We start from the raw sequence: 11,657 nt of genomic DNA, 5'->3' as shown, positions 1-11,657 counted from the left end.
CCCCTTTTCTAAATATGCAGGGAGCCTCATGCACGCAGTTTCACGGTAAGACGCGCTATCGCGGTAACTGTAGAGGAGAGTGGCGTCTTCTTTCCATTGCGAGTACTCTAACTTGTGCGGAGTTTTCGAAGAACAACGCAATAGCTGTACGAACAATTAACGTTCTCGCTACGGGCTGGCTATAGAAAAGACTCTATATCAGACTTTACATGCTCTTAAAAAGCAGTAATTTGACTCCTAGCGAAGGGTGATGGTCGTCTGGCGATGTCACAATTACCGCTACTCACTCCTTCTGCACTCTTCATCTTTATTACCTCTTCGATGTGTGTAACGGCAGTATAGTAGCGGCTACAACTGTGTTCTTCTTTCTTGTTTTATCTCTGCTCCTAGAACTGTCATCAGAAGAATCGCATATATTTCTGTTTTTCCGCTTCTCCACCAGCACAGCGCGGCAGCCGGGCTGACACCCGCGCAAATTTCTTTGTATAACTCCGCCCATCTACCTTTTCTGTCTTGCCGCCAACACATCGAATCGCGTGTTGTGCTCTCTCGGTGTACATCAGCTTCTGTATTGGTGTTTTTCTGAAAACTTGTTTCTCTCTCTCTCTCTCTCCGCTTCCAGCCACACCCGCCCTCATCGAAATAGTTCAAGATTGCTTCGGGTTGACAGTGGCACTCAAAAAAATATATATAATACCTACTTTCCCCCACTTGGCCTGTGACACTTTTTGAGACTCTCTCGCTGCCACAAGGGAAATAATAGGAATAGTACAAGTTCCTGAGAGACGGACGGGGGCAAAGAAAGCAACACTTCTACAGCTCTCATTAATAAAACAAAAACAGCACTCCTTCGCGTTTGCACTGCAGACCACACTCTGGTATCCTCGTGATCTTTGGTTGCCTTTGCTTTTTGTTTGGTGTTGTGTATGGTGTGCGCGAACGTAGAGGTTGATACCTTCTTTTTTTTTTTCTCTGGCGTTGTGAAGGGGACTTTCCTGACTCCTCGCTGTCTATATTGTAGTAGAGAATGGACGATATCGATGTCACTACCGGATTCAGCGAACTGAAAGCGTCGTTTGTGGGCTACCACAAGAAGGAGACAGTTTTCACCTCGAAGCAGCAGATCTTCTACAACAAAGGCAATGATCGCAGCTGTATTAATTGCTTTCTCGTAATGCGGTTGGATCACAACGGCAAAGGGGAGGAGGTGGTGAAGATATTGTGGTCGTACCCGTACACTCCTTCGACGGTGCTGGTGCGGTATCCAAACCTGGGCAAGTTTGCCATGGCCAACGCAGGGACATCGTCCACGGTAGACCAGCTGAGCTACACGTTCGTGCTGACGGATAGCAAAGGCATTCGCGAGTACGGGCACACGACGGCCTTCGTGAACGGTGAGGCGGTCGTCGCCCTTTCACCCTATCCGTGGTGCAACTTTTTCTATCGTATAGCATATCTCTTCAGCACCAACGGCGACGAAGGTGGGCAAACGATGATCAAAGCCATGTGCAAATGCTCCACCCCGCCCTCCGGCGGCATGTTTAACACCCCGCTGGACCTCGGCATGACCTTTAACCGCCCCTACGATCGGCTCTGCTCCTTTATCGATACCGCACCACTCGACATGCTCGTTATTTTCCCCAAGATCTACGACCTCTTCTCCATTTTGACCGACTTGCTGCTGGAGAAGCACATCATCATTGTCGGACCCAACTTTTCGATTGTCTCGAACGTGGTCATGTCGTTGCAGGCACTCGTTGCCCCATTTGACTGGATGCACATTTTAATTCCCATTTTACCTACAAGTCTGCTGGACGTGCTGGCTGCGCCGCCGCCGTATTTGGTCGGCATCTTATCCTCGCAGCTGCCACACGTGCAACGCGTCCCAATCGACTCCGTCGTGGCGGTGCACCTCGGCGCTGATGGCGTGTGCGAGCGGGTGGACTACTTGAACGAGACGCAAGATCACCTGCCGCATTCGGGCGTGCTGAGCGCGCTGCGCACGGGGCTGTCCATACTCAAGATGCGCCACCCAAAGGACCAAACTGTGCGCGACCTATGTAGTCTTTTTCTCACTTACTACGCGACATTGTTTGGGGAAGTGGTGCTGAAAGGGGAGCGGGGATTTGTGCTGAACACGAAGATGTCCGATAAAAGTCGGGTCTTCTTTGAGAAGCTGCTGTGCACGCAGAGCTTCTGCATCCTCAGTGAGGAGGTGAAGAAGGCGCTGTATTCGGACAACTCGACCGATTGGATGGATAACGAGTTTATCGTGGCGGTGGTCCGCGGTCACCCCGATGTGTTCGCTGTCCAGCACGCCGCCCTCGTCGAGGAGGAAAAGAACGGAGGCGGCTTTGTGACCAAGTACGGGGACTGCTTCGGCAGCAAGGAAAACTTCAACGGGTTCACGGCGGTCGTGCACGGCTTTGGCGGCCACCAGCTCGGCGTCGGAAGGCTGCTCTTGCGTTACTTGTGCTCCAGCTGGTGTGGCCCGGACGTGTCCGACGACGGGGACGACGCCCTCTATTCTGGGCGGCGCATGGGTCAGGCTATCTTGCAGAAGCGCTTCCGCGCAGCCTCTGGGGAGACGCCGGTGATTGAGGAAATGGTGGAAACGACCCCCACGGTGAAGCGACCGGTGGAGAGCGGTGCGATGGAGTTTGAAGTGGCGGTGTCGAATGGCATGGACTCGTCCTCGCCATCCACGCGGTACCCCAGTCTTCGACCGGCAGGCGAGGAGGAGCGACACGAAGTCAAGGCACCGAGAGAGCCGCGGTAACGTGTTTCGTTTTCTCTTCTTCTTCTTTGGTTCCGGTCGTCTCTGGAGACCGCAAGACAGGTGCTAGAAGTACATTATCTCGACGCTAGCGCGTGTATCCACGTGGCGACCGTTTGCGTGCGAATCATAATCCGTTATGCGCCTCCAGCAAGCGCCTTAGTGTCGCGTGGTCAGTGCGATTACGGCGAGCCCCATTTGTTGTTACTGCGGCTTTCGCGTGCACACTTCCGTGTTTTTGCTGACGCGTTGTAGAACGGGTGTATTTTACCGTCTTTTTTTTACGTTGCTTTTCTGTACAGTCGTTGCCTCACTTTATCTCTAAAGGGCTTTATTCGTCACGGTCGTTCCTACCCCCTCCTTTTACCATATCGCCAACAGAAAACAAAAGAAGATAGCACGGATTGCACAGATCAAAAAGGAGGTAAAATGATCACCATCGTCTTGCGTAGATCCCCCTGAGCACTCCGCTGCATGGCTTGCAGGCTGCGGCCATCTTTACGAGGATAACACACGGAAGAACTGGATGTGTCTGAGGATCTCTATCATGTCCTATTTGCCGTGCGTTTCTCCCTCGGCCACACGAACACATTGGCCTGAACAGCACGTTTTCACCCTTCATGAAATGCGAATTGCTAGTGTGTGGACAATCCCTTTTTTTTTCCCCCACGAGTAGACCCTTGGCGATCTTCGTCCTCTTTCCCGCGTGTGCTTGTCCACCTCTGAATCTTTCCTCCTTCGGTGGACCTCACTTCGCCATTGTCTCTTTTGCATTCGTTGACTACGTTGTTGCTGGTTTTACTGTTCACTAGCGAACACAACTGGTGTTCTTAACCGGGTTTTTTTTTTTTGAGTCGCCGCGAGACTTGCACGGAAAACTTAAAGCCCCACCAAGAAGAACAATCCCAAGAAGGGGGTATTCACTCCGTAAGAAGCCTTTTCACCACCTCCGGGCGTCCTATTGTTGTCTTCCCGTCTCCCAGTGCTCTCTTTGCTGTTGCTGCTATTTTGTATTAGTCGAATTCATGCGGTCAAGACGCCTCTCGTTGCTGCCGGGACGCCTGTTGCGTCGTCCGTTGAAGGTGGCAATTTCAGTGCCCACCGCGCCGAATACCGCCACCGCCCACGCAAACAGCAGCACCTGCTCGTCTGCGCTAGGCGGCTGGCAAACTCGTCGGCACTACGTCACCTGTTACACCCCCGTCTTACTGCGGCCGCTCTCCAGTGGACGCGCCTCTCATTACCGTCCCTTCTCTAGCGACGACGAAGCCGCGTTGGCCTCGGTGCTGTCCAGCAAGCCGCGCCACGTCGCGCGACATATTCGTCAGTCCATGCTGCACTCCCGCCGCCGCATCGCGCAATTTCGTAACGCGGTAACCTACCTGATGATCTCGCTCCAGTCGAAGCTGCAACGCAAGGAGGTCAGCCCGGCCGACGCCACGGCGATCATGGAAAGTCTCATGAAGGAGTGTGTGGAGTTGCGACAGGGTGACATGGCCCACCTACTCTTTCGCGCCTCCATTCGCTTTCGCAAGTACGGGCTGACGCTCGGCTTCCCTTTTGTCCGGTACCTCTTTGAGTCCTACAAGCGCGAGAACGCGAAGGAGCTGATGCGGGGGATGGCGGAAGAACTGAAAGCGAACGAGGAGATGAGGGTGCTCGCCGTGCTGGCGTATCAGTTCAGCGGTCAGCACGAGGAGAGCGTGGCACTGTGGGCTCAGATCCCGCCAGATAAGCTGACCACTGGGGACTACTGCGCGCTGCTAGAGAGTCTCGGCATGACCGGGCGGTACGACGACGTGGTGCAGGTTACCCAGGGCGCTGTCGACGACGTCATTGCACGGCGGCGCAGCGAGGTGGACTTGAACACGGTTGTGTCCTGCGCTGTCATCGCCAGCCGCGGCAGCACGTCGGCCTTGCGCACCATGATTCACCTCGCACGAGACAAGGAGTTCACGCTGTCGGACGCTGCGGTGGGTGCGGTGGTGCGTTCGCGTCTGCAATCCGCCGCGGTTACGTCCATCGCGGCGGTGTACCGAGTCGAGTCGGAGGTGTGCGCTGAGCTGAACCGCACTACTCTCGGCATGGTGGGCGAGTCCGCCGTCATCGCGAAGTGCAGCGAGATGCTGGCCCGTACCCACGACAGCGGAGATGAGGTGATGCTGGGCAAAGTGATGCACCTGCGCCGCGTCGTCGAGGACGCAGCCGCCAATGACACGTTAGACGACCTCGATCCCCTCTTCGTGGTTTCCCTACTTCGTGGGTTGGGTGTGCTGGGCCGCTTTGATGACATGCGCAAGTGCTTCGATGCGCTCGACTCTGCCGGCGCGGTGAAGGATCAGAAGCTCTATGACGAGATGCTTCGCTGGTACGCACATTCCTACAATTTAAAAGAGGTCATCGCCCTGAAGGAGGAGATGACGCGAAAGGAGATATACCACACATCGAAAACCTACCTCAACGTGTTTCGCGTACTGGGCCGGTACTACCCTCGACTGGTGGAGAAGTACCTTGCCGAGATGCGGGCGCGCGGCATGCAGGTGGATGGCGCTATGTACCCGACGCTGGTCCGCGTGTTTAACGCGCTCAACGACACGGCTACGGTCGAGCACCTGTACCGTGAGGCGAAGCAGAAAGCGGCCACCGGCGCCACTCAGAACATGAGCGCGATGCTCGTGATACAGATGCTCCGCTGCTTTCCGAAAGACTTTCGCCGGTGCGAGGCAGTCGTGCGCGACGCGGAGCAGTACGGTCTGTTGGCAAACGAAGCCGTGCAAGCGGAGGTGCTAAATTTGTACGCGCTGAACGAGCGGCCGGACGCGATGAGGGCGTTCTTGGCACGGCTGCCGCGCAAGAACGCCAATGTGTACCGCGTCTTGCTGCGTAATGCGGCACAGCACCACAACCGAGCGCAATTTAACAGCGTGCTCGCCGAGATGGAGGCGAACCTCGTGCCGCTGAACGAGCGCCTGTTCAGCGTCATTGTCACCTCGCTCGCATTTTTCCACGACACGGCGGGCGTGGAGGCGTATGTGCACAAAGCCGTCACGAGCAACGAAATCCACACCTCCATGTTCTTCGCCGACGCCGCCTCTGCGTTTGCGCGGCTGGGCAAGGTGAACGAGGTGGACCAGTGCTGGAGTGATCTGCTAGAGAGCAAGATGGCCGTCACGATGCCGGTGTACAACCGCTTCCTCGACGTTTACATGAGTCTCAACAACATGGCGAAGGTGCAGGATATTTTGGACACCATGATGAAGCTTGTGCCGCCGAATCCAGTGACGGCGACGACGGTGGTGGACATGCTGGGTAAAATGGGGCGTCTGACGGAGATGGAGGCCATTCTGGACGAGATGTCCAAGTCCACCAACGCTGTCCCTACCCTCGTCACCTACCACCAAGCGATGAACGCGTACGCGAAGTGCGGTGACGTGACCAAGATGGAATCGATTCGAGAAAAGCTGAAGCACGAGGGCTTCCAAGAAAATGCGGTCACGTACAATATATTGTTCGAGGGATACGGCCGCGCAAAGCGTTTCGAGCACCTGCAGGAGCTGGTGCACGAGCGGAAAGAGCGGCAGATCGCGATGGAGGAGTTTGGCTATGTGGTACTGCTGAACACGTACGCTCGAGGCCGCATGTCGGACGAGGCGGAGGCACTCGTGCAGGAGATGGTCAGCAGCAGTACGGTGATCCTCACCAGTCGCTTGCTGTGCACCGTCGCGTCCACGTTCAGTCGCGTCGGCAACGTTGTCGAGATGGAGAAGTACATTGCGTTGCTGCTCGCCCACCCGGAGTGCTGTCAGCGGGATGTCGAAGCAGTCTACCGCATCTACGCACGTTTGCGGGACACGGTCAAGCTGCAGGCGTTGCTGGACAACGCGACACTGCCGAAGAGCGCCCACGTCTACAACACATGTGTCAGCGCGTTTGCGCGCGCTGGTGAGCACGCGAAGGTGGCGGTTCTCTTGACTGAGATGGAGAAGCAGGGCATGGCTCTCAGCCGCAGCACCAGCGTTGTACTGAGTAGTCTGCTGCTGAAAGCAGGAAAGCTGGAGCTGGCGCAGATGGTGCTGAAGTGGAACGATCTCTCTCCGGCGGAGGTGGGCGTGGACGTCACCCGTGGAGCCGCCGCAGTAGCAGCGGCAGATGAGAGGTCTGGTAACACAGGCGTACTCGCGGGCAGCAGGGAAGACGACGAACCGGACGATGCGGAATTCTTGCTCAACGACATGCAGCACCACATTACTGGGGCAGACGAGATGGAGTCGGATGACGAGGATATGGTTCTGAAGGGTTAGCCGACGTCTTTACGATCTTTTCCTCATGCTCAACAGCGGTGTCCGCTGTAGGAGTCAACAGACTTTATTGCTGACATGGGCTAAATTGATGGGTTTCCAGGATGTTGATGTCGGAGAACGGTAAATGGATGTTGCAGAATGCGTGTAGTAAACGTGGATGTCGTCACAGGACTTCGCTATCTATAAACCAGGCTCATCTAGTTGTCTAAACGGAGTTTACCACACAGTTTCCGCGTTGCTATAAGTTGGTTTTCTTTTCTGTATTTGAACAGATTTTTGTAAACGATTGGATGTGCAATGACGGCTTCTGTCGTTTTATTCGCCAGTGCACAACGTTGTCTGACGCGACATGGTTAGTGGGCACACCTGTTGACGAGGCGAGCGACTTGGCTAGGTAAAATGAGAAATCAGCTCATGACGAAACATCCACAAACTGTGTTTTTGCTCTTCACTTCGCCCTCCCCCACTTCCTTGTCAGAATACTTCACATCAGAGAACCACAACACATATAAACACGTTAGCGCCCTTCTCACTTCCTTCAGCACTCTTTTCCTCGCGTGCTACGGAAGGTCGGTTTCCTCTCAACTGATCGGCGAGCCGTACACACCTTTTTTTAAATCTCGTAGCACTGAACTCCCCACCCCCCTCCCCCAACAAAAGAAGAGAGAAGACAATTCAGCTCCTAGGGCATTCCATCGCAGGCTCAGAAATGCATTCTCACCACTCAATGCAGCCGCCCACCCCGGAGAAAAACAATAGCAAAGAGACCCGAGGAGATGCCACCAATGGCACGGCGCCCCTTTCCAAAAAGAAACAGAAAAAGGCCAGCAAGGTAATGCAGAAAATTAAAGTTCCAGGTGGGAGTGTTGATGTGATGGTGCAGCACACCAACGATGATAGCGTGGTCAGCAAGCGCTCTGCTGTGGCACACGACTACGTACGCGACTGTTTTCTGCGGTGCTTTGTCAAGAAGCCGTCGCGCCGTTCGCCGCTGATCAACCGCGGCTACTACCTCCGCATGGCTGTGATGACAGACCTCGTAACCCGTCTGATCCAAGTCGCTCTCTCCGCACCGGAGCGTGCTGCGCACACGACGCCTACCTCGGACTCTTCCTCAGCTGCTGCTGCTGCTGCAGGTACTACTCCACCAATCCAAGTCTTGTCTCTCGGCGCAGGCTACGACACTCTCGCGCTGCGGCTTTTGCTGGACTCCGTCGATCTGCTTTCGACTGGCAAGCCCAGCGGGCCGTCGGCGACGGCGCAGCCGGCTTCTCTTACCGCGTCGTTCCCCAACGGAGATGTGGTGTTCGCGGACGTTGACTTCCCTGCGGTGTTGCAATCGAAGGCGGCGCTGATGGCTGCTGCTCCTCCTCGTACCTTTCCCCCAGGATGGAGACTGGCGCCAGCAGACGCCGACTGCCCTGTTGCTAGCCCGTTTTACACCGCCGTCGGCATCGATCTTCGCACGGCCGCTGCGGAACTGCTACCTCGTCTGACCCGCTACGGTCCGAAAGGCTTCGCCTCCACTAACTTCACCATCATCTACGCAGAGTGCGTCATGCAGTACATGCCGCCTGAGGACGCGGCGAGGCTGGTGGCACTGCTCGCGTGCACGTTCCCCAACGCCGTCTTCGTGGCGTACGACCAGGTCTCCCCCAGCGACAGCTTCGGCCGAGTGATGCAGCAGTCTCTGCGCCAAAAGAACAGCCCGCTGCTCGGCATTCAGGCCTGTCCGGATGGACGACACATGACGCGGCGCGCGCTGACCTCCGGCATGCATCGTGCCTGGTGGGGCAACTTCTATCGTGTCTCTCGTTACGTGATTGCAGGGCCGGAGAAGTCGCGCGTGGAAGGCCTGGAGGCGTTTGATGAGCTCGAGGAATGGAATGAGATGTGTGAGCACTATGGCATCACCATGGCGACCACCACCAGTCGTGTGTGGAGTTCCGTGGTGGCACATGGCTGCGCGGCGCACCGGGCCTTTGTGGAGTACGCCGCCGAGGGGAAACCACTGGCGCAACCGCCTGCATCTGTCACCTCTGTTGTCGCATTTGCAGAGCAGCAGGCCGTGAGCGGCGCCTTGCATAACTGGCCCTCCGCGCGATATGGATTTGAAGGATGGGGAAATGGCGGGGTTGCGGTGGAGCCGTTGCGTAACGGCGACCGGCTCCTCGTGTCCTTCGGCGGCTTTGCGGTGGGCAAGCGGCATGAGCGCACCAATGCCATCTACGTGCACAGCCTGCAGGAGGGCGAGCTGCGCGTGGTCGTCGCAGGAGATGATCCTGTGCCGCTGCACGGTGGCAGAAACGCTCACAACAACGAGGCGTCGAACATGTCTGTGACATCCACCACAGCCAGCGTGGCATCCACCTCGACTGCAGCCTCGAAAATGCCACCGGCGCTGGTCTTTCACTCCTTCTCCCGCATCGGCACTGGTCAGTACCTCGTGTGGGGCGGCCGAACGAACCCGGCCGCTGCGACGTCAAATGCTTACGTGCTCACGCTGGACATCCCACGCACCGTGAGTCTCGGCAGCACGGTGCGTGCACGATGGACGCCGTTGATGGTGACAACGACCGACAATTGCTGTCCCTCGCCTCGCTATCGGCACTCGATGGTGTGCCTCCGTAGCTTGGAAGACAACGCCGAGGCAAAATTGCTGTTGATGGGTGGCAAGACAGCCACCGAAGCAGCAGCGGCAACTACCGCAACCACCGGCGACGTAGTGAGCACGACTGAACTGGATTGCTACTTGGTGACGGTCTCGACACTGCACTGCAGCATCACCTACGAACCGCTGCGAAATCTAAAAGGGAAAAAGGCGGGTGTGATGCCATCTGCTGCGCATTCCTTCGCAGCACTCGCGCTGTCAGACGACGACGTTCTCCTCGCGGGAGGTTTGTTTGCTGACCGCGACGCTTGCGAGAACTCACTGTGGCGACTGCGGCTTTCGACGCACGAGTGGACACGGCTGCCGGTAAACCTTGGAGCAGGTCGCTTCTCGCACACTCTCACACGCGTCACCGTCAACCATCGCGACTGCATTCTCGTGCTGGGCGGCAGCACGTGGGAAGAGAAATCGAGCGTGTCCGTTGGCATGCTTGTTCCGGCGGAGGTGGCGGCGGCGGAAGGGGAAAAGGTGTCACCTGTGCAGCCGCTTCGTGTGGCGCTGCCAAGTGACGCCCCGTGGTGGTCCCGTCACTCCTGCGTGGTGCTGGGTGAGGGCGTGGTCGGGGTGGTGGGAGGCGGGTACACCTGCTTCTCCTTTGGCACCTTTGCCGCCAAACCGCAGCTCCTCTACCTCGGCGACTCCGTTGACGGGAGCGCGTGGCGTTGCGCTCCCGCCGCAGCAGCAACCGCTGGTGCTGCCGTCAACGATGCTGTTCGTGACACCGCAGCGGACGAAACGCCCGGTTCCCGGCCGGTGTACGCCTACGATCAACTGCTGTCAAAGCCGTGGCCCTCCGTGCGGGAGGTGGCGGAGTACAGCGCTGCGGCGTTTCTGGCGGTGGCGCGCGCTGCCGCGGAGCCGGTGGTGTTCCGTAACGTGAACCTTGGAGGCTGCGTGCAGAAGTGGGCGTCGCCGGCGTACCTGAAGAGCGCGGAGGGCAACACCACCGTCTCCGTCCACGTCGCGGAGAGGTCGCAACTACTGGACTTTGTGCGTAAGAACTTCGCCTTCCGCCATGTGACGCTGACGGAACTGGTGCAGCACCTCGAGGACGCGACGGAGCTCTATCGCACTTGCATGGAGACGCCGACGGAGACGTGGTACTACCGCTCGATCGCGGCCCACATGAAGAGCGAGCGGTCAAACCTGTGGACGGACTTCGCGACATTGGGGCAAGACTTTGTGTTGCCGCCTGGCGCAAAGGAGCACATCGAGCCGCTGCTGCATCAGTCCTGTCTGCGCATGAACGCCCCACCACTGCAGCTCTGGACGCACTTCGACACACTGGACAACGTACTTTGCCAAATTGTGGGCTGCAAGCGTGTGGTGCTCTTTCCGCCAAGCGAGTACAACAACCTCTACATGTCCGGCAGCTCCTCGGCAGTCATTAACTTGGATGCGCCGGACCTGGTGCGCTACCCGCGTTTCATTGAAGCGTGCAAGGCAGCGCAGGTGGTGGTTCTGCGACCAGGCGACATGCTCTACTTCCCAGCCATGTGGTTCCATCACATCACGACGCTGGAGGAAGAGGAGGTGGAAGTTGGTAGGCACGGTAAAGGTGATGGCTCGTCGCCTCGTCATTGCCCACCGTACAATATCAGTGTCAACGTCTTCTACCGCCACTTCGAGCAGGCCTCGGTGTATGACACGAAGGATTTGTACGGCAATAAGGACATCCTCGCCGTGACGCGCCTACGCGGAGAACTGCAGACTGCCGTGCGTGCGCTTGTGAGCGGCGCGCGTTTAAGTGACTGCGAGGAGGGAGCAGAAGCTGCGCCGGTGCTCCCCTCAGAGTACGCCGAGTTCGCGTTGCGCGAGTTCTTGCAAGACGCCGAAGGAATTGCAGCGGACATGGCGGATGCGCGGCGGGCCTCTGCGGCCGATGGCGAGGAACGCGTGTGAGGAACTT

The 11,657-nt window shown here is 57.3% G+C and overlaps 3 protein-coding genes across 5 annotated transcripts; all 3 read left to right on the top strand.

The window, feature by feature from the left end:
- Positions 1-336: 336 nt before the first annotated feature.
- Positions 337-2,779, top strand: ABB37_00521 (hypothetical protein; the record flags this gene model as incomplete). 2 transcript variants are annotated; one of them, XM_015796731.1, is made up of 1 exon in its annotated part: positions 337-2,779. In XM_015796731.1, exon 1 carries the CDS (start codon positions 1,028-1,030, stop codon positions 2,777-2,779), a length of 1,752 nt encoding a protein of 583 aa, XP_015664739.1. In that variant the 5' UTR covers positions 337-1,027. The 2 variants fall into 2 exon arrangements, with proteins under 2 accessions (XP_015664739.1, XP_015664738.1); XM_015796730.1 differs by having other exon boundaries at positions 402-2,779.
- A 1,022-nt stretch (positions 2,780-3,801) lies between these two features.
- Positions 3,802-7,077, top strand: ABB37_00520 (putative mitochondrial hypothetical protein; the record flags this gene model as incomplete). The annotated part of the gene is made up of 1 exon (XM_015796729.1): positions 3,802-7,077. One exon carries the CDS (start codon positions 3,802-3,804, stop codon positions 7,075-7,077), a length of 3,276 nt encoding a protein of 1,091 aa, XP_015664737.1.
- A 477-nt stretch (positions 7,078-7,554) lies between these two features.
- ABB37_00519 (hypothetical protein) lies at positions 7,555-11,650 on the top strand (the record flags this gene model as incomplete). Of its 2 annotated transcripts, none has more annotated exons than XM_015796728.1 (1): positions 7,555-11,650. In XM_015796728.1, the coding sequence occupies exon 1, from the start codon at positions 7,913-7,915 to the stop codon at positions 11,648-11,650; it is 3,738 nt and encodes a 1,245-aa protein (XP_015664736.1). In that variant the 5' UTR covers positions 7,555-7,912. The 2 variants fall into 2 exon arrangements, with proteins under 2 accessions (XP_015664736.1, XP_015664735.1); XM_015796727.1 differs by having other exon boundaries at positions 7,570-11,650.
- Positions 11,651-11,657: the final 7 nt, after the last annotated feature.

Source organism: Leptomonas pyrrhocoris (assembly GCF_001293395.1).
Source record: "Leptomonas pyrrhocoris isolate H10 chromosome Unknown, whole genome shotgun sequence".
NCBI classification, from domain to species: Eukaryota; Euglenozoa; class Kinetoplastea; order Trypanosomatida; family Trypanosomatidae; genus Leptomonas; species Leptomonas pyrrhocoris.
This window is presented reverse-complemented; position numbering and strand designations above follow the sequence as displayed.